Consider the following 22596-nt stretch of genomic DNA (forward strand, 5'->3'; position numbering starts at 1 on the left):
ACAGAGTGAAGCTCCCTCCACACCGTCCCATCACACACTCCCGGGGTCAGACACAGAGTGAATCTCCCTCCACACCGTCCCATCACACACTCCCGGTGTCAGACACAGAGTGAATCTCCCTCCACACCGTCCCATCACACACTCCCGGGGTCAGACACAGATGAAACTCCCTCAACACCGTCCCATCACACACTCTCGGGGTCAGACACAGAGTGAATCTCCCTCCACACCGTTCCATCACACACTCCCGGGGTCAGACACAGAGTGAAACTCCCTCCACACCGTCCCATCACACACTCCCGGGGTCAGACACAGAGTGAATCTCCCTCCACACCGTCCCATCACACACTCCCGGGGTCAGACACAGAGCGAAACTCCCTCCACACCGTCCCATCACACACTCCCGGGGTCAGACACAGAGTGAATCTCCCTCCACACCGTCCCATCACACACTCCCGGGGTCAGACACAGAGTGAATCTCCCTCCACACCGTCCCATCACACACTCCCGGGGTCAGACACAGAGTGAAACTCCCTCCACACCGTCCCATCACACACTCCCGGGGTCAGACACTGAGTGAAACTCCCTCCAAACCATCCCATCACACTCTCCCAGTGGCCACTCATTCCAATTCAACTTCCCATGTTTGTCCGTGGTCACCACAATGAGGCCAAACTCAGGCTGGAGGAGCATGTCGTATTTGTCCAGGTAGCCTCCAACCTGATGATATAAACGTTAATTTCTCTAACTTCTGGTCATTTCTGTTCCCCACGCTCTTTATCTTTTTATTTAATTCCCCACTCTGGTTACTCTCTTGCCTCTTTCTTCTGCTCCCCTACCCTCATATGCCTATCACCTCCCTCTGGTTCCTCTCTTTGGTCTATTAGATTCCTTCTTCTTCAGCCTTTTTCCATTTCCACCTATCACCTCCCTGTTTCTTGTAACACCCCCCACCTGTTTTTAATTATTACATGCCAGCTTCCATTCCTCCTGCTCCCCCCTCCCGAAACTTTCCTGGTTCCGACCCTTCTCAGCCCTGATAAAGGGTAAAGACCCGAAAGGTCAACTCTTTATTCCTCTTCATAAGTGCTGCCTGACTATGATCCTGTAGCAGTGTGTGCGCAGATCTCCTGCGTTGCTCGGACATAACGGGTACTGGAGGACGGGGAGGAAAATATATTAGCCATGGAACAGGTTTGATGAGTTAAATGTCCGAATTCAGCTCCTGTGACATGGCTGTGAATGGAGAGGCTGGGGCTATTTTCCTGGAGCAAAGCAGGCGCCCCCACCCACCCTACCACCAACGAGCAGTGGTTAAGGTAATTGCCTATTGGTCAAGACGATGACAGTGATTGTGCTCTGAAAGGCCGGAGACTGCAGGAAAGAACGCGACGCCACGGGCTGATTGCCCAGCAGGAAAAGGGGGCGGTACACATTGCTGCTGTTTGGTTGGATGATTAGTCCGTCAACTACCCAGCCAGGATTGACATTGGTCGTATCTTTGGCTCACAGCCCGATGACACGTCACCTCAACCTCTGCGACTGCCTTATTGGTGAAGCTCACAGATGGAGGCGGGACCATGCTCGCGGCAGCGGTGATTGGTCGGCAGCCGTATCCCAGGGAGAGCCAGCTCCGATTGGTCGACTGTAGGGGGGGCTCCCTAACGTGTACGGCGCCGAGCGGGAGGAAGCGCTCTGTTTAGTCACGTGACGCCGTCCGCCCGGCGTATCGCCGGGGGGTCACGTGAGCGGGAGCCGCGGTCAGCTTGAAGAGGCCTCGCTCGGCACCGGGAGCGTCGGGTAGGTACTATCCCGGGATCGCTGCCCCTTCCCTAACCCCCAGCCCTCCTCCGTCACCTGCCAGCTCCCGTCCGGTGAGGAGCCGCCGCACCCACGGCCCCGTCCCCCTCGCCCGTGACCGCCCCCGCCAGCGCCGCTGGGCCAAAGGAGCGCTCGGGGAGGACAACGCGCAGGCGCGCGGCCGTCTGATTGGCAGCCCCGAGGGGCGGGGCTACTGTCCGTGCGGGCATGCGCAGTGGTGACCGGCCGTCCGGGATTTCCCGCGCCCTCCGAGGGGTTCGGGGTCTCTGTAACAATTTTGTTTGACCAGTCGGGGTTGATAGCCCTGAGCTGAACCCCCAAACCTGGAGGGTCGGTGGACCTCTCTTAGTCTGTACCCTACCCTTTGACCTGTTCGGCATGGTTGACCCGACCTAGAGCTAAAGTATAAAGCCCCGACTCCAGCCGACATAGTTTTCCGAGTCATTGAGGTACGCAAGCTTTCAAACACATTGACGAGGTTCTGGCTCTCTTAGAAGAAATGAAGGGCAACACCCTGGGAAATCTCTCCTGTCCGTCTCCAACCTTCCAGTGATAGAACGAGCACGTTCCTATTACAATTACGGCGCTTTAAGCCATGTGTCTCTCGACATAGACACACTCATTAAGCCCTTTCTCTACATACACACAGGGCTCGGGCGGAGAGCCACATGCAGGCTGGGGATCCCGCCGGAAGAGTGGTGAACCTGATCCCTGGGACCGGAGAACCTCGGCAATGGACGGTGAGAGCGGGAAGCAGAGCGCGCCGGAGGAGGGGGAGAACCACATCTGCTCGGTGTGCGGGCTGAGCTTCAGCCGCCTGGAGGAGGTGGAGGCCCACGCCCGCGAGCACGCCCGGCCAGAGACCTACCAGTGTGAGGTGTGCGGAGAGTCCTGGCTGTACCCCAGGCTGCTGGAGGCGCACCGGCGCATCCACACCGGCGAGACGCCCTTCACCTGCGCTGAATGCGGCAAGGGCTTCACCCGATCTGGCAACCTGCTGGCCCACCAGCGGGTCCACACCGGCGAGCGGCCCTTCCTCTGCACTCGCTGCGGCAAGGCCTTCAAGACAGCCCAGCACCTGAAGGAACACTTGCGGCTGCACGCCTCCGCCCCCTCCCCGTGCCCCAGGTGCGGCAGAGACCCCAGAGGCAAGGAGTGCCCCAACTGTGTGGGGCGGGCGAAGGGGCCCGCCGGGGACGGGGGGCGTCTCCACAACTGTCCCGATTGCCGCAGGAGCTTCCGCAGCCCCCGGGACCTGGCCCAGCACCGGGGCGTCCACAGCGGGGAGCGGCCCCACGCCTGCCCCGTCTGCGGCAAGGGCTTCGCCCGCACCTCCGGCCTGCGGCGGCACCGGCTCGTCCACACCGGCGAGAAGCCCTTCACCTGCCCCATCTGCGGCAAGGGCTACACCCAGTCGTCCAGCCTGCTGGCCCACCGCACCGTCCACACGGGCGAGAGCCCCTACTCCTGCCCCGACTGCGGCAAGGGCTTCACCCGCCTCTCCCACCTCAGCCAGCACCGGCGGGTGCACACCGGCGAGCGGCCTTTCACCTGCCCCGAGTGCGGCAAGGGCTTCACCCACTCCTCCAGCCTCCTGCGGCACCAGCGGGTCCACACCGGCGAGCGGCCCTTCGCCTGCCCCGTCTGCGGCCTGGAGTTCTCACAGTCGTCCCACCTGCGGCGGCACCTGCCCGCCCACACCGGCCTCAAGCCCTTCGTCTGCGCTGAGTGCGGCAAGGGCTTCACCGAGTCCTCCAACCTGCTGAGGCACCAGCAGATCCACACGCGCGACTGACCCCCCGACTGGGGAGGGGGGAGGTTGCAGCTCCCTCTTCCCCCAGCCCCCAACGGTTAGAGATTCAGTGACGGGGGCACAGAAAAGGCTTTACGGCCCAACTGACCTGTTTGCACCCCATCCTAATTTAGATTCCAAATCTTACCCCCCCCCATGGATTGTACCCCTCACCCACACGCTAAGAGGGCAGTTCACAGCATCAGATGAACCCACGACCCCGCGAGTCATTGGGTAAGGGGTCACACAGCATGGCCACTGGCCCTATGTCCCATCAAGCCTGTACTGAGTTGTCACCCCAACCCCCAACCCCTCTGAACCTATCCCATGCATGTACCCATCTTTGGACAACTTAAACTGTGACAATCTGCTCCCCAGCCTCCCACTTCCTCAACCCCCCCCCCCCCCCCCAGCCTAGTTTTGCTTGTGAGCATAGCCTGTGTGGGTAATGAACCTGCCTCCCCCACTCCCACAGGGAGCCCGTTCCACATACTGACCACCCTCTGAGTCTCTTCTCTCACCTGAAACCCGTGCCCTCACTCCTTCCCTGGGGGAAGAAGACCGTGACCTTCCACCTTATCTGTGGCCCCACAGTAAACAGTGGCAGCCTGTTCAGCCTCTCTGGTCCTGGCGATATGATGTCATCAGTCCCGAGATCATTATGGTCCTCGGGTTGAGATCCCAGTTGGGGAAAGCAGAGTCTTGACGCTATCTGCCAAGTGTGGATCGGGACAGGTTGTTTTCTGGCCAATTGGTACATGGGAGGCCTTCAAAAGTGCAGTTTTGAGAGTACAGAGTTTGTATGTTCTTGTGAAGATAAAAGGCAAGGATAACATGTTTTGGGAACCTTTGAGCCCCTCGTTAAAAAGGAGGTGCATGGTAGGGAGGAGCAAATGAGGTGCTTGAGGGGTATAAGAAATGCAAGAGAGCACTAAAGAAGGAAATCAGAATGGCTACGAGGCCTGAGGTTGCTCTACAGACAAGGTGAAGGATAATCCAGAGAGCTTCTACAGATATATTAAGAGCAAAATGATAGCAAGGGACAAAATTGGTCCTCTGGAAGATCAGGGGTATCTACGCGAGGAGCCAAAAAAGAAAGGGGGAGGCCTTCAATGGATTGTTTTTCACATCTGGTGTGAGCAGCTGTGAGGACACGGACCCGTTACAGACAGAGGGGCAAGTGTTTGCTGTCCTGAGGCAGACTAGGGTGGATAAATCCCTAGGGGCTGACAGTGTGTTCCTATAGTCCCTGTAGAAGGTAAGTGTAGAAATTGCAGGGGTATTTAAGACATCCTTAGCCACGGGTGAGCGGAGTATAGCTAGTATTGTTCCATTGTTTAAGAAAGGCTCAAAGATTAAGCCAGGAAATTATAGGCCTTGGGGAAGTTATTGGAAAGTATTCTGAGGGACAGCTATCTAAGTATTTGGGTAGACAGATTAGGGATGGTCAACATGGCTCTGTGTGTGGTAGATTGACTCTAGCTTAAAGAGTTTTTCGAGGACGTTGAAGGCAAGGCGTGTTGCCTACATGGAGTTTAGCAAGGTTCCATGAGGGATATTGATCAAGAAGTTTCAGTCACTCAGCATTCAAGATGAAGTAGGAGATTGGATTAATTCGAGAAGCCAGAGAGTGGTGGTAGATGGTTGCCTCTCTGACTGGAGGCCTGTGACGAGTGGAGTCTCGCAGGGATCGGTGCCGGGTCCATCATCTGAATCAATGATCTGGATGACAATGTGGTTAACTGGATCAGCATATTTGCAATTGACACCAAGACTGGGGGTGTAGTGGACAGCGAGGAAGACTATCAGAGCTTGCAGCAAGATGTGGACCAGCTGGAAAATGGACTGAAAAGTGGCAGATGGAATTTAATGCAGACAAGTGCGAGAAATTACACTTTGGAAGGACAAATCGGGGTAGGACTTGCACAGTGAATGGTAGGGCACCGAGGAATGAGGTAGAACAGAGTGATCTGGGAATACGGGTTCATAATTCATTGAAAGTGGCGTCACAGGTAGATGGGGTTGTAAAGAAAGATTTTGGCCTTCAGAAATCAAAGTACTGAGGACAGGAGATGAGATGTGATGTTGAAGTTGTATAAGATGTCGGTGAGGCTTAATTTGGAGTGTTGGTCACCTACCTACAGGAAAAGATGTCAATAAGATTGAAAGATAACAGAGAAGGTTTACAAGGATGTTTCAGGGACTTGAGGTCCTGAATGATAGGGAAAGGTTGAGTGTAGGTTGGGACTTCATTCCCTAGGACGTAGGCGAGGGAGGGGAGATTTGATAGCGGTGTACGAGGGGTATCGAGAGGGTAAATGTAAGCAGCTTTTTCCACTGGTGTTGGGTGAGACTGGAACTAGAGGTCACAGGTTAAGGGTGAAAGGTGAATAGTTTAAGGGGTTGTGAGAGTGTGGAACGAGCTGCCAGTGGAGGTTGTGGAGGAAGCTTCGATTTCAAGAAATTTGGATAGGGCTGTGGTCTGGGTGCAGGTTAATGGGGCTGGCCAGTTAAATAGTTCAGCATGGAATAGATGGGCTGAAGGACCTCTTTCAGCGCTATGACTGACTATAACATGCCCATGAAACTTTCCCACATCCTCTCCAGCCTCATCACACCCTACCGACCGTAATCATTATCCGTGCCTTTCGGGGCCCTGAGGGAATCTTGCAGTGTTTCCTCCCAGGAATCTGACCTGCACCAGATTAAAAAGAACACCTTGTTTCTGGACCGTAAGGCATAAACATTCGGCCCATCGAGTTTGCTTCAGCATTCAGCTGTTTTCCCTCTCAGTCCCATTCTCACCTTACTAAGTGAGAACCTTTCAACCTCTGCTTTAAATACACTTGGAGTCCACAGACAGCTGCAGCAATGAGTTCCGAAGATTTACCGCCCTCTGGCTTATGAAGTTCCTCCTCATCTCCATTCTGGGCCCTTTTTAACTCCTTTAGTCCCAGCTGAGAGAGGCAGAAGTCCCTGCTGAACATTGACCGCTGCCTCAAACCGATCCCACTTTTTAAAAGTCTGCACATTCTCACCGACATCTCCCGCACCCCTTTAACCCAAATTCCGCTCCTGACAGTCCTCCCACAGCATCCTCTCCATCCCCAGCCTCTCCAGAACCCTCCGAATCTCTCACTGCTTCCTGTTGCCCATACAGGAAACCTTTGGACTGTTTACTCGTGCACCAGCTTCCTTAAATATCCGGACCGCACACGACACACTGGGGATGCCTGCAAGCTGCGTTCCACTGCTGCCCTGGCGTGCGCCTCTGTGCGTTCAGTTGTGTCTCACAGCTCCCTAAACGTTTTCCCACAGGTTGACAGGATGGTCCGGCCCACTGATTGCCATTGAGTTATCTTGCAGCCTTCGATACACCATATCTGGAGTATTGCATTCATTCACAAAGGGCTTGGGGGCTTTGGGGAGAGGTTGGACCAAATGGGGTCGTTTTCTCTGGCGTGGTGGAGACCAGAGTGAGACCGGATTGATGTTTATAAAGTTCTGAGAGTAGGCAGCTGGTTGAAATGTTTAATACCAGAGGGCGTGCATTTGTGCTGAGAGCAGAGGAGGTGTGCAGTATGAGGTGGGTGGGCGCCTGGGCCGGAGGTGAAGGGTTGAGGAGGTTCAGACACTGTGGAGGTAGAAGGGATTGAGAGCCATTACCTTAATTAGTTCAGTACAAGAGGGTGCACAAAAGGCCTTTTCTTGTTCGTCTGCTCTGTGTGTGAGAGTGGTGCTGGCATCTTCTCCCCGTGACCTTGTGCTTTCTGAACCCCACCCCCATCCCAGTGCTACTTGAGGTCAGTGGGTCGACCGGCTGCTGTGAACTGCCCCCACCCCTCTCCCCTCTGTGTGGGTGAGGGGAGGGAGAGAGCTGATGGGGACCTCGGTTGGGGCGTGGACCCCGCATCCTTTCTGCCCACCCCACGTCTCCCTATCTCCCCCCCCCCCCACACCCCGACGTCTCCAACTCGAGCACGATCTCCCCACCCCACGAGGAGCTCCCACCCCCTCGCTGTGCCTAGCAGCAATGTGAATCACTCAACTGTCTGCCCAGTAGGAAGTGTTCCGAACGGCTGTACGGGAACACCCCCACCCCCACCCGGCTGCCCGTGGAATGGAGGCGGAGGCTCTCGCAGAAGGCAACAAGAGACTGAACCGAGGGAGGAAGCCTTCTTTTCTCTGCCCCAGAGGCCCCTGACTGCCCTCTTCCTGTCCGCCGGCGACTGGGTCCGTCCGTGAGAATAGAGTCATTGTGTCACTGCTCCTAACCCGGGGGGTGGGAGGGCAGGGAGAGAGAGACACTCAAGCTACATCCAGGGCGAGAGGAACCGGTTTTCGCTCGCCTGCTCCGGGATGGAGGAAATAGCTCCGTGAAATATCGTCTGGAACGCTCTGGCAGGTAAGGGGAACCCTCCAAAGATTCAATGTTTGTTAGGCAGGTACATTGACAGGGATGCAGGCAATTGGAAGTTGAGATGCTCCATGCGTGCATGGTTGCAGTAAAAAGCTTACATGCAGCAGCATCTCCGGAGAAATTGAATTTATACATAATTTTTACAAAGAACACAACTGGAAGAAAGCCTGCTGTAGTGCAGAAGCCCTGGTATTGCGGTGGTGAGGTGGTGATCAGGGTCGTGCCGGATGGCTCAGGAACCGAGAGGTCGAAGGGAAGCAGCTGCTCCTGTACCTGGTGGTGTGGGACTTCGGGCTTCTGCACCCCCTGCCCGTTTGCCGCTGGGAAAAGGCGCAGCCCAGATGCTGGGGGGTCCTTGGTGGTGGTCGTTCCTTCTTGAGCCGGTGCCTCCTGCGGGTATTCCCGATGATGGGAAGAGTCTGGCGTTACTGTAGTGGATCTTGACGCAGCTGGTCAGGGCTCTCCCGACAGGAACTCGAGAGAACCTGCAGACTCTGGAAATCCAAAGCAATGCATTCATTGTGTATTCAGTAGAGTATAGAAGAATGAGAGGGGATCTCATAGGAACATTTAGCATGTTGGAAGGGTTGGACAGAGTAGATGTGGAAAGGCTGTTTTCCTTGGTGGGTGAGTCCAGGACAAGAGGTCACAGTCTTAGAATTAGAGGGTACCCATTTAAAACAGAGATGAGGAGAAATTTTTTTTAGCCAGAGGGTCATGGATTTATGGAATTCGTTGCCACATACAGCTGTGGAGGCCCGATCATTGAGAGTGTTTAAGGAGGAGATTGGTATTAGTCAGGGTATCAAGGGATATGGGAAAAAAGCCAGAAATTGGAACTAGACGGGAGAATAGTTTAGCTCATGGTGCAGTGGCGGAGCGGACTCGATGGGCCGAATGGCCTGCTTCTGCTCCTTTGTCTTGTGAATGCTGGCAGACTCGGCAGGTCAGGCAGCAGCTTTCGAAAAGAGGAAACAGTCGACATTTTGGTGTTGGCAAGGAAGGTGGGGGGAAGGGGTGAGTAAGAAGGTGGCAGGTGATTGGTGAATCCGGGAGAGGGGGAGGGGTGAAGTAAAGAGCTGGGAAGTTGGTGGAAGAGATACGGGAGAATCTGATAGGAGGGGACAGAAGACTTTCCAACAGGATAGCTGTCAAAGTTTGTTGGTGACAAGACATTAAAATTACTATAAATTCCAATTAGAATATATAAAATATAGTTGAAACGGGGAGTAACATTCAGAAATGTGGTGGCAGAGAAGATGAAGTTGCTCCTGAATCATTGAATGTGTGCCTTCAGGCTCCTGTGCCCCCTCCTGGTTGGCAGTAATAAGAGGACATGTCCCAGACAGTGAGGGTCTGTGATGTTGGGTGCCAGCTTCTGGGCACCACCTCTATGGTGGAGCGGCCTGTTCCGTATATGGACCATCGTTTGCCCCTGGGTGTCTGCTCTCACCTCCTTTGGTTTTGTGCTCTACCACCCGCACCTTCAGCCCCTTTTCTCTCTGTCCCCTCCACGGCCTGAGTGCCCATCTCCAGCTTGAACCCCTCCACCGGTTCTGTCTGAACCAGAGGGTGGATTATCCAGGGCTGAGTCCGATGTTCCCAGAAGCAATCTCGGCGATGGCTGGGGGAAGGGGGAGGTGCGGGCCTGGACCAAAACGGACAGGAGGGCTGTCGGGACCAGAAATGGCACGGACGTTGGCTGGAGCACTTCTCCAGACTCCACGTCTCTTGTGATTGACTGTGTGCCACCCCCCCCTCCCCCCCCCAACACCCCGATTCCGATCTGCCTGTTCCCAGAAAGAACAAAGTGGTGAGTTGTTTCACTTCGGGCCCGGTAGGGCATGGCTTTGAGGAGAGGAGGAAGTGGGGACGGGGGGTGTAAAAGGGACCTGTTTTACTGAGACATTGTGAAGTCCATGGAAGTGCGGTGGGTTCTGTGAGGTGTCCACAACTCTGTGCAGCTCCCTGCGGTCCCAGGCAGAGCATTTGCTGGATGGAATCTGCAAAAAATTAAAATCGAAAGGGTGGACAGGGCATGGAAATAACTTCAGCCTCGTGAGAAGCAGAGGTGTTGACATGGTTGGATCATGACTGCCTACTAGTGCTGTTCATAGCTAAGAACTTGAACCTGTTCTGATTCCCCCTGGAGCGCAGAGACTAATGCTAATTAGTAATTAATGTATAAAATCACAAGGCTCATACACGGGGTAGATCGTCAGTGAATCATCAAAAGAGCACAGAAACAGGCCATTCAGCCCATCAGTCCGTGCCGAACCATTTAAACCACCTGCTCCCATCAATGTGCACAATAGCCCTCCATACCCCTACCGGGGAAATTCAACTTTTTTCCAATGTCCCATACACTTGTTGTAGCAAAACTAATTACATACAATACTTAACTCAGTAAAAAAAAATATATGATATGCATCTAAATCACCATCTCAAAAAGCATTAATAATAGCTTTTAAAAAGTTCTTAAGTCCTGGCGGTAGAATTGTAAAGCCTAATGGCATTGGGGAGTATTGACCTCTTCATCCTGTCTGAGGAGCATTGCATCGATAGTAACCTGTCGCTGAAACTGCTTCTCTGTCTCTGGATGGTGCTATGTAGAGGATGTTCAGAGTTATCCATAGTTGACCGTAGCCTACTCAGCGCCCTTCGCTCAGCTACCGATGTTAAACTCTCCAGTACTTTGCCCACGACAGAGCCCGCCTTCCTTACCAGCTTATTAAGACGTGAGGCGTCCCTCTTCTTAGTCTCACTCAGCCTCAGTGGAAAAGCCTGCTTTCACTTACCCTATCTATACCCTTCATATACCTCTATCAAATCTACCCTCAATCTTCTGTGTTCCAAGGAATGAAGCCCTAGCCTATTCAGTCTTTCCCTATAACTCAGCTCCTCCAGTCCTGGCAACATCCGTGTACTCTCATCTTTCCTGTAAGGTGACCAAAACTGCACACACTTCTCCAAATTTGGCCTCACCAACACCTTGTACAACTTCTGGAACTGGAGGGCACAGGTTTGAGGGGAGAGTTTTTAAAGGGGGCTTGAGGGGTTAGGTTTTCACGCAGGGGGTGTGGGGTATCTGTACCGAGCGAGAGTGGTAGAGGAAGTGGCAATTACAACACAATTAGCTTAAACAGACCGGCGCAGGGGAATATGGGCAAAGAGGATTACATCACCGACCAGCTGGGCCGAAGGGCCTGTTTCTGTGCTGTAAAGGGTGCAAAATTTTTTACAGGGTCAAACGGGATAGATGGGGGGGGGGAGTTTTAGCTCAGACTCGGAGTCAATGGTCACCCAACATCGCAGTGACCAAAGCAAGGGGCTGGGATCGACGTCCAGCACTGTCAGTGGAAAGAGAAAGGGTGGTATTTAGCAGGTGGATTTTAATCCAGCCAAGTTCGCGGTGTTGCCTACTGGAAGGTGAAATATAAAGGGTCAGTACGTTGTCAGTGGCAGCAGTGGTAAGATACAGAACTGCTCTGGGGCGAGGATTAGAGCGTAGCATAGAGATGTGCAAAACCATGAGGGGCAGAGATCAGGTAAATTACGCACAATTTATCCCCCCCCCCCCCCCCCCAGGGATGGGGAATCAAGAACTAGAGGGCACAGGTTTAAGGTGAGAGGAGAATTTAATAGGAACCCAAGGAGGAGCTTTTTCCAACTAGAGGGTGGTGTCTACATGGAATGCCATCACACAAAATGCCAGAGGAACTCAGCAGGTCGGGCAACATCTATGGAGAGGAATAAACAGTCGACATTTCGGGCTGATGCCCTTCTCCAGGTGTGGAAAGAAAGGGGGAAGGTGGGTGGTGGGGTGGTGGCTTCTCATTTCATCCCACTATCCCCCATCCAACTGTTTATTCTCCTCAGTAGACGCTGCCTGACCTGTTGAGTTCCTCCAGCGTTTTACGTTTGTTCCAGCAACCAGAGATGCCATGTAGAACAGGACAACGATCTGCGCTGCCCAGCAGCTCTTCGATATATCATCGGCCTAACCACAGGGCAGTTTTACAATGACTAAATTCGCCTAGCCACCAGTATGTCTTTGCACCAGGGGAAGGAACCCGGAGAAATCCCGGGTCGCGGGGAGAACTCACGGACAGGGGCGGGAATTGAACCCGGGTCGCTATCTCTTGTGTCTCTGTGGAATGATTGACCAGAAGAAGGGATTTTGACAGCATCGTAAGAACCATTTGGATAGGAAAGACTCAGAGGAATATGGACCCCACAGGCTAATGGGACCGGCTTAGACGGTTTTCGTGGACCAGTTGGGCCAAGGAGCCTGTTTCATGCTGGGTGTCTGTGATACTACAGAACAGTACAGCTCAGGAACAGGCCCTTCAGCCCACAGTCTTGTGCCAAACCAGCTACAAAGTAATTTAAAAAATCCAAAAACTAATCCCTCCTACCTACCATATCCCTCCATCCTCCTCACATCCACGTGCCTATCCAAATGTCTCTTAAAAGCCTCTATCGCCATACCAGACATCCACCACGCTGAGTAAAAAACTTACCCCTCACTTCCCCTCTGAACCTACCCCCTCACCTTCAGTGCATACCCTCTGGTATTAGGCATTTCTACCGTGGTAAGAAAGATACTCCCTGTCTACTCTATCTCTGCCCCCCATAACATTATAAAGCTCTGTCAGATCTCCCCTCAGCCTCTGGCGCCCCAGAGAAAACAACCAAGGTTTATCCAGCCTCTCGTGCCCTCTAAACCAGGCAGCATCCTGGTGAACCTCCCCTTCACCCTCTCCAAAGCCTCAACATCCTTCCTACAGCGGGACAAGTAGAACATACGCAATACTCCAGCTGTGGCCAAACCGGAGTTTTATAAAGTTGCAACATAACACGTAACAGTGCTGTTCCGCGGAGGGATCTTGGGGGTTTGAGCCCCTAACTCCCTGAAAGTGGCTGCACAGGTTGATCAGGTGTTGTACAAGCCGGTCGGCTCGCTTGCCTGTATCATTTGGGCCGTTGTGTGGAAATTCAGGAAGTTATGTTGCCGCTGTATAAAACTCTGGATAGGTACCATCTGCAGTTCTGAGTTGCCCCGTTACAGGCGCATGTGGGGGCTTTTTGGTACAGATGACGTTCACCAGGGTGCTGCCTGGATTCGAAGGTACAGGCTGTAAGGGGTTGGACAAGCATGAATTGTTTGCTCTGGAGGGGTTGAGGCTGAGGGCAGACCCGATACAGGTTTCTAAGATTGAGAAGCACAGACAGGAGTAGACAGTATCTTTTTTCCCTCAGGGTCAAAAATGTTTAATACCAGAGCACATGGGAGGGGGTAAGTTAAAGGAAATTTGGGGGGGGCAATTTTACACATAGGGTGATGGTGTCTGGAATGTTTAGGGGCAGGGATGGGATAGATGGTGGAACCCAGAGGGTTCATGGTTGGGACGAGGTCTGGAGCATTGAGAGAAGATCTTTCTCCTTCCCAGGGGTTGGCTGGAATCTGGAGGGCACTGCCTGAAGGGGGTGCTGGAGCTGAGACTTGCAACATCGAAGAAGAGATCGACACTACGGACACGATACGTCCGCCTGCCCCCGGAAGCTGACTCGGACGGACTTGATAAGCCCGCAGCCTGCTGGAGAAGGTACAGCGTAGAAAACCTGCTCCCGGCCAGCACTGGGTCTATTGTGAAGCTATTGGGACACTCTGATGTTCCCGGTGATAAATCGTCACAACCATGCAGCTATTTGAGACAGGGCACTTGGCTCTTGAGTAATTCTTGTCCAGGACACTGCCATTTGCTCTGGAAGCTGACCCTCCCCGTTCTCACCCCCGGAACTTGTGTGGTGACCTAAACTTCTACAGATGCTGGCAATCTAGAACAATGACTGACAAATGCTGGAAAATCTCTACCAGGATCAGCTGGTTTAGAGACCAAAAGCAATACAGCATCGGTCACAAATCGAGTTCATCTTCACTGTCCTAATGGTGTCAAATTTATTGTTTTGCGGCAGCTGTACAGTGAAAAGATAGAAAATTACTATAAATTTCAAAAATAAATAAATAGTGCAAAAAAAAGCAATGGTGAAGTCGTGTCCGTGGGTTTGTGGACCATTCGGAGGACTAGTGGTGGAGGGCAAGATGCTGTTCCTGAATTGATGAGTGTTGGCCTTCAGGCTCTTGTGCTCATCCTCCCTGAGGCATTTCCCGGAGGTGGGGGTCCTCAGTGATGGATTCTGCCTTGAAGATGCCCTGGACAATGGGGAGAGTGTTGCCTGTGATGGAGCTGGTGGAATCTACAACCCTCTGCAGAGTTTCTAAGCGCTTTTGGTGACACACCAGACACCCTCAGACTCCTAACAAAGTTAGAGACTTGCCATCATAATTACACCAATACCTGGGGCCCAGAATAGATGCTCTCACCCAGGGACTTGAAGGCTGTTGACCCTTTCCCAACTTCCCCGTGCCGAAATCGACAGTTAATTCACGGAGTGTTTGGGTGCTGTTGCAACACCGCTCCAGCCCGTCTCTCGTTGCCGTCTGAGACTCGCGTCATTGGTCCCAGCTTTTGAGCTGAGCTTAGCCACACAGTCATGGGTGTCAAGAGAGTAGAGCAGTGGGCTAAGCGTACGTCCTTGAGGTGTGCCTGTGTTGATAGTCAGCGAGGAACAGACTCTGGTTTCCCGATGAGGAAGTAGAAGACCAGGTTTCAAAGCTTGGTTATTAATACTGATGGTGTTAAACGCCGAGCTGTAATGGGTAAACAGCAGCCTGACATATCTCCTGTACCTAATGAAGTGGCTACCGAGTGCATATTTGTGGCTTCTGTAGCTCTAGCCCATCCACTTCAAGGTTTAACGTACTACACGTTCAAAGACGTTCTTGTCTACGCCGCTGTTGTAACATGTGGTCACTTGGGTTACTGTCGCCTTCCTGTTAGCTTGAACTAGTCTGGCCAGATGGAAACCTGCCGTGGGGGTGGGGTGCGGGTGAGCTGATCATCTCGGGTTAGATAGATAGATAGATAGATACTTTATTCATCCCCATGGGGAAATTCAGCATTTTTTCCAATGTCCCATACACTTGTTGTAGCAAAACTAATTACATACAATACTTAACTCAGTAAAAATATGATATGCATCTAAATCACTATCTCAAAAAGCATTAATAATAGCTTTTAAAAGTTCTTAAGTCCTGGCGGTTGAATTGTAAAGCCTGTGGGTTACCTGGCCACAGAACTGATCACCGGATATTTTTTACTCTAGGGACAGCTCTGGATGAAAATCTCAGGAGATCAGCAGTTTCTGAGATTCTCAAACCACCCCACATGGCACCAATGATCATTCCACGGTCGAAGACACCTAGATCGCATCACTTGCCCATTTTGAGGTCTGGTCTGAACAACAGCAGAACCTCTTGACCATGCCTGCCTGCTTTTTGAGTGGCTGCCGCGTGGCTGGGACTGTATTACCGAGCCGGTGTACCTAATAAACTGGCCACTAAGCGTCTGTCTTGGTTGGGTGCGGGGCAGAGAGCCGGTGTTCAGTCCCAGCCAGTCCGTGCCACTGGTCAGTTGGTCTCAATTTCCTGCATTCTGCCCGGGGGGTGGGTGGGGGGAGTGTGTAAGTGACCGGTTGATGGTCAGCAAGGGCCGAAGGAACCCCCACACTAGAGCCCTGCGGGGGTTGGAGTTTCTCTGGCACCTTATACCCCAGAACAGATTGGGGTGGGGGAGAGGAGGCTGAGCGGCTTTTAATTGGAATACAGAATGAGGTCGCGCCGTCCAGTCCGAATACTTTCCGCGAATCCCAATCAGCAAGTGCGGCGCTCCTGACACAAGTCAGCGTCCAGGATGGGGGATTTGGTGCCCGAGTCGGGAGTCCGGGAACCCTTCAGCAATCCCGGGCGGGCTGAATGCGGAAGCCGCAGCATCGAGGCGATCGGATTGGTCAGCAGGCTGAGGTCGCAGGTAGGTCTTGTCCCACCGCCGGCCGCTGGTGGAGGGGGCGTGGGAAGGATGCAAATCCCCCTCCACCGGTCTGGCGGGTCTGTAGTAGTGGGGGTGGGGAGGGGGGGGGGCAGCTCCCTAGTTTGTGCGCGTGCGCCATGGCTGGACATCGCCCGGCAAATAGCGACGCCGTGATTTATGAGCATGCGTGGTGGGGAAAGCCGGCAGCGCTCTAGCTCTGAGTATGCGCAGAAATGAGGTGGGAACCGTCAGTGCTCGCCCGGGGTTGTGGAATTAAGGGCTCAGGTGTAAAGTGCGGGGAGGGGAGATTTAACAAGTGCCCAATAGGAAACCTTTTTCCACCCAGAGGTTGGTTGAAGCAGGGACACTGATAGGAAAGGTTTAGAACAGGGGTGTCCAGACTCCCCGGTTAATGGTAACGGTCCATGGCATAAAAATGTTGGGAACCCCTGGTTTAGAGGGATACAGGGCAACTGCAGAGCTTACATGGGAATCTTGGTCACAATAGTCCACTTTGATGTTAAATTACTGCGACTGTACATTGTCTCTTGCAGTGCTTCTGAATCTTCGTTCTGCCGTCTCATCCCTCTCTACACTCCCCCTGAAGGAGAGTGGACACCAGGAAGCCTCGCCCTCACAGAATAATTGCACCCCGTCCACGACCTGAACGGCTACACCCGAGTTCGGGGCAGACGGCCTGCAGAAGCACCAGTTGTGCGGCAAGGCCTGGCTCCAGCCGTCCCTGCTGGGCGCCCGCCGGCGAGCGCTTCATCCACCCCTGCACGCCAGTGAGCGTCCTTTCGAGTGCTCCGTCTGCCCCAGAAACTCCACGAGTTTCCGGGTCCTCGCTGGCGGGTGCACACCAGTGGGTGGCCCTTTCACCTGCCCCAGCTACAGCAAGGGCTTCACCCAGTCCTCCAGCCTGCCCCGACAGAAGCGGGCCCACACCACCAACTAGCTGGGTATTTACTTACCATTGTTACACTACAGGGCAAGCCCTGCTGGTCCAGTCAGCTACCCTGTGTTGTGTTCTTTATACTCATACGTACCGTGGGTTACTAATAAAGAAACACCTTCTGGAAGAAATATAACTTTTATTTAACAACAACCACCGTTTGTTGTTAAACCATCCTACAATGCCATGTTTTACTCGATCTTTCTATCATCCCTGCACATGCTCAGAACTCTCTCCAATCACATTCTTACACGTCATATCACCACATCTGCCTTTCCTTAAAAAGAAAAACAATTAGCAACACTGACCAGAGCAAATGCATAATTTAACATGTCTCTGTCCGTCTCTCTGGGTGTTTACAAACACAAGTAGACCTTCTAAGTGGTTCACACAGTTCCTGTGTTTTGTCTGGTCGGCATCAGTTAACTGAAGCTCTGAAGTTGGCTCTTTCTTGAGGTCTTTGCGATTTCTTCTTAACACCGCTCTTCTGTTACGATCTGGGTTGTACTTCTTCAAGTACTGTAGCTTTCTGTGTCCTTGTGTTCATTTTGTCTGGTATCCTCACTTCCTCTCCTTGGTGCAGTTCAGGTAATGGACGAGAACCTCTGTCAAACTATGTTTCCTGCTTTGCTTTGAGTCCACCTTTCCATCTTTCCAATATTCACCTCCCTCTGTTCTCAGAAGGCTCTCGTCCATTGGCAGATCGGATCTCAAACGGTGTCCCATCACATGTATGTGAAGGATGTAAGAAATACAGTCAATTCAATTCAGTGATTACAGGGGGATTTTGATCAACTGGGTGAGCGGGTTGACTTGACCTCATATAAGCCCGAGATGTCGCGCTTGGAAAGTCATATCCAGGGTAGGAGTGACCGTGGGGCCTGTGGGGTGTCACTGAACAGAAAACCTCGAAGAGGGCAAACCCAGGGGTGGGAGACAGAACCCTCCCCGAGAGTGGGGTCACAGGTTGGCAGGGTGAGGAAGGCGTTTGGCTTCTGTCAGTCAGAGGCAGTGGGTGTAAAAGCTGGAGGTTATGGCGTGACAGCACAGGCCGTCACTGTGGTGGCACTTGGAGCATTGTATTTGGTTTTGGTCGTCCCGCTGTGGGATGGTTGTCACCTTTGAAAGCTGATAATACAAAGCAGGGAGAAGATTCACTGCGGAGCTGCTGGGGCCCCAGGGGTTGAGTTATGAGGTTGGACTTTGCTGGGGCGTAGGGGCATAGACAGGATGAACACACTCAGTCTGTCCCATTGGTGAAAACGTCCCAACAACCCAACCCCTGGGGCCCCCGAGTGGATATGATGTTTCCCAGTGTTGGGGAGTTGAGACCTAGCAGGCAGAGGTCTAAGGTGAGAGGGGACAGATTTAATAGGAAACTGAAAGGCATCTTTTATTTAGAGGTGTAACATGGTCACCTCTGGCCCAAGAAGTCTGCGTTGCCCAGTTAGTGGCCTAGTACATGTGAGCAATCAGCCTGCGAACCCGTACGTCTTTGGGATGTGGGAGGAAACAGGGCACCTGGAGGAAACAAAGGCAGTCATGGTGAGAGCTTATCGACAGTGGTGGTCACTGGCACTGTTACCGTGTCTCGCTAACCGTTACTCTAGCGTGCTGCCCCAAACGTTGTTACACAAAGGGTGGTATCTGTGTGGAATCAGCTCCCAGAGGACGTGGGGTTGAGGCAGGTACATTAAAATTTGAAGGGTGCTTGGACAGCTACAGGGGTGGAAAAGGCTCAGAGGGACGCAGGCCAAATGCTGCTGCTAAGTTAACAAATCTCACAACACATGCTAGTGATAATAAACCTGATTCTGAAATGCATACAGATGGGGGTCTTGGTCAGTACGAGCTAGTTGGGCTGAAGGGCCTCTCCCTGTTCTGTATGATCTTATGATCCGTCCTCCACCACTCTCTGGAAAAGGACACTTTTTTTCCCAGAATTGTTTTACATATGTAACACTCAGCTCTATCAACCCTCGTTTGTCTAGGGGAGACCGCCGTCTGCCCACCAAACTGTGACTCACGTTTGCGTAGATGCTGTGTAATGACCCCTGGCACAAGCCCACAATGTGAAATATCAGTCAGTACACAATGTACGTTTAAATGATTACACTTTATAAATTTTACTGTGACTATGGGGTGAGTAGAGAAACAAAAATATAAAATAAAAGTGCCAGAATAGAGATTATACAGTTCGTGCACAACGTTGGAGCTCGCGCAATATCCTCGGTCCACCCTTCGATTTCCTCTGAACTCCACAACCCTCGGACTGGGGCCGACCACGGTGGTCTACCAGAGCGCTTCCCGCACGTCCTTCCTCGTCACCTCTCCTCGCCGATCTCACCCAGGTTCCCATACATACAGGTAGAATAACATGACTTCCATTGGTTAGTTTCCCATTATCTATAATTATAACTCAGCTCCAAAGAACATTACCTCATCAGTTAACATTACAGAGAAGCCATTTTATTATCAGCAGTTAACAGCCAACACCACAGACAATATTACTGAGAATCCTACACATAAATGGGTCCTTACCCACTGGTGAAAACGTCCCCCATGGACATGATGTGCTTGATTAAGGTTCCCCCACCCCATCTTCCTAAACTATGTAGCCCCTCTGTCCGTACGGTCCACCTCTGCCAATCCCATTTCATTCGCCCACATTTCCAGGTCCTACAGCCCTCGACAGAGACAGTCAGGTTGAAGCTGGATGTACAGGGTTGGGGCACAGACCATTATTCACTGGTTGGAGGGGCTGCTGTAACAATGCCTGCCTGTTGGATCACAGCCACCAATCCCATCGGGTGGCTTTCCCAGGAGAGAGGCTTCCAGCGGCTGATTTATCCTGGGACCTGGGCCAAGTTATAACTGGCTGTGTTTGGTGCTCGGCACACACCCTCGTTGAGGTTTGGTCTGGCTCGGAACTGGACAGAGAGGGTGGGTGCGGTGACCAGCAAGGCTCTCCGCTCCTGGGGGGGAGGGGTGTGGGTGTAACGATAACAGGCTCCTCTGTCTCAGTCCGTTAAAGTGGTGTACCTCTTCATGTTGTCACTTGGTCAGGACTAGGCTCAATCCTTGGATGGAATAAAAATCCTCTTGCCAACAGTGTGTGTGTGTTTCATCGTTGATGTGATCTATAGCAGGGAGAGACCATGCCAGACTACGGCAGTGGAAGTTGCTCGTGATTCCCCCGACTCGCAGACTTGGAATTGCACAGAAACAGGCCCTTTGGCCCATCTAGTCCATGCTGACCCTTTTAAACAGCCTGGGCCCATCAGCCTGCACCCAGACCATAACCCTCACATCCATGTACCTATCCAAATTTCCCTTGAAATCGGACCCACATCCACCACTGGCAGCTCACTCCACTCTCTCACCATCGTCTGAGTGAAGATGCTCCCTGTTAACCCATGACCACCAGTTCTAGTGTCTCTCAATCTCAGTGGAAAAAGCCTGCTTGCGCTTACCCCATCTATCCCCCCGATAATTTTGCAAACCTCTTCTATCTTCTAGGGGATAAATGTCCAACCTTTTCAATCTTTCCCTATAACTCAGGTCCTCCAGTCCCAGCAAGATCCTTGTAAATTTTCTCTGTGCCCTTTCAATGTTATTGACATCTTTCCTGACCTAGCTGTTGCCCAGTGTGTTCTTCCCCCGTGTCTGTGCTGATCGTGATGCCAATCTAAGCAATCCCACCTGCCTGCACATCATCCATTCCCCCCCCCCGTTCCCCCTCTGTTCACGCACCTGTCCCTGAAACATTGCTCTTGTATCTGTTTCTGCCACCTCCCCTGCTGTGCATTCCAGGGACCATGACTCTGTGGGAGGAAAAATCGCCCCACACATCTCCTTTAAGTGTAACCTGTCTCACCTTAAGTGTATGCGCTCTGGTTCCTGGCCACACCCTTTTTCTGGTTCCTATACTGGGTGATTTTGACTGGGGCAGCCCACAGACACCAAACACCGAGCTGAGCTGAATATTGACTCTCAGTTTTGTGTTTTAAATTCTGTGGTTTCCACTCATTTTGTTTGTTTTGTTCTTTGTTGCCGTTTGCATGATTTGTGGGAGGTTTTTTTTTGCACTTGGGAGGGTTTGATGTTTTTCTTTGAACGAGCTCCATGGTTTTCTTTGTTTCGTGCCTGTCTGTGTGAAGACGAATCTCGAGGTTGTATACCTTGATAATAAATGTACTTTGAAGTTTGAATTAAACATGTCAGCCCTGGGGAGAAAGTATCAGTTGTCCATCTATTCCTCTCATAATGTTATAAATCTCTGTCAGATCACTGTCCGTCTCCAACTCTCCAAGGAATTCAGAATCAAATTTAATGTTCAAAAGGTACATTTAGTGTCAGAGAAATGTATACAATATACATCCTGAAATTCTTCTCCTTCACAAACATCCATGAAAACGGAGGAGTGCCCCCAAAGAATGAATGACAGTTAAATGTTAGAACCCCGAAGACTCCCCCCTCCCCCTCTCAGAGCAACGACCCCTCCCCCACCAGCAGAAAAAGCATCGGCGCCCTCCCCCGAGCACTGAAGCGTGGAGTAGTGTCAGTGACATATGTCGTGAAATTAGTGTACAATGAAATACATGACATATATATCGAGAAAAATAGTTACATTATATAATAGTTAAGTAGTGCAAAAAAAAAAGAAATAAAAAAACTAGTGAGGTAGTTCATAAGCTCAATGTCTCTGAATGGCTGAGTGCTCCTGTGCCTCCTCCCTAACAGTAGCAGTGTGAATTATGCCCCGTCCTGCCCAACCTCTCTCTTTAATCGAGTACCTCGAGTCCCGGCAACATCTATGCACACGTTCCGTCTTCATGACATTTTTTTCCTGCAGTAGGGTCCCTAGCATCAGCAAAACGACAGAGCTGGCTGTCGACTTCAGGAAAAGGCGGAGTGCATTCTATCAATGGTGCTGAGGCCGAGAAGTTTGAGAGCTTCAAACGTCCAAGGGGTGAACATCGCCCTATCCTCTCCGGGTCCAGCCAGCGCCTCTTCGGGATCGGTCATGGACCCGTTGGCCCTCCCCGAGACTGAGCTCAGCGCATCACAGAAAGCAGCCTCCCATCGACAGACCCAGTCTGCACCTCGCTGCCTCGGCAGAGTCAAAGATCGGGCATTTTCCCCTCTCCCCATCGGGGCAGCTGATACAAAAGCTATTGAAAGGTTTCCTCGTATGGGAAAACGGACTCAGCCCCAGAACCTTACTCTGTAACTGCTAACACCTTTACCTGCATGCTGTTGCTTCATGCACTGCGTAATGATTAGGAATAATATGCGAGACAATTTTTCAAAGGACGTTCGTACATGTGACAATAATGAGCCGCTTTGCCCTATTGTCCGATGTGGGATCCTTGGGGTGGGAGTGAAATGGTAAAGAGGTTTTTTTTACTTTATCGAACAAACACATATCTACAAACAAGCATCGGCTATCAGTCAGTCCACAGTTCACTGACATTGGTAAATACCTATATTAACAATACCAGGGGTAGAAGAGAGTGGAGCAAGATAAAGAAGAAACATACAAACAAGAAGGTGTTTTAATGTTCAAAATAAGGGGTTTGTGTGGTCAGTAAGTCTATTCTCTATTTCGTCAATGCTGGGGAGTCAGGCAGCATCTACGGAAAGGATTCAGCTGCCAACGCCGCGGCCGAGA

At 52.0% G+C, this 22596-nt stretch overlaps 1 protein-coding gene across 1 annotated transcript in view; it reads left to right on the forward strand.

Annotated features, from left to right (window-relative positions):
* The first annotated feature begins 1681 nt into the window (after positions 1–1681).
* The window catches only part of LOC140716260 (uncharacterized), a 29706-nt gene continuing 8791 nt past the window's right edge, over positions 1682–22596 (forward strand). The window contains 4 exon segments of the mRNA XM_073028869.1: positions 1682–1800; positions 2471–3615; positions 13487–13642; positions 16575–16929. Of these exon segments, the coding sequence (XP_072884970.1) occupies positions 2555–3615; positions 13487–13642; positions 16575–16929 (1572 nt within the window). The 5' untranslated portion in view covers positions 1682–1800; positions 2471–2554.

This window comes from Hemitrygon akajei, chromosome 25 (genome assembly GCF_048418815.1).
Source record: "Hemitrygon akajei chromosome 25, sHemAka1.3, whole genome shotgun sequence".
NCBI lineage: Eukaryota > Metazoa > Chordata > Chondrichthyes > Myliobatiformes > Dasyatidae > Hemitrygon > Hemitrygon akajei.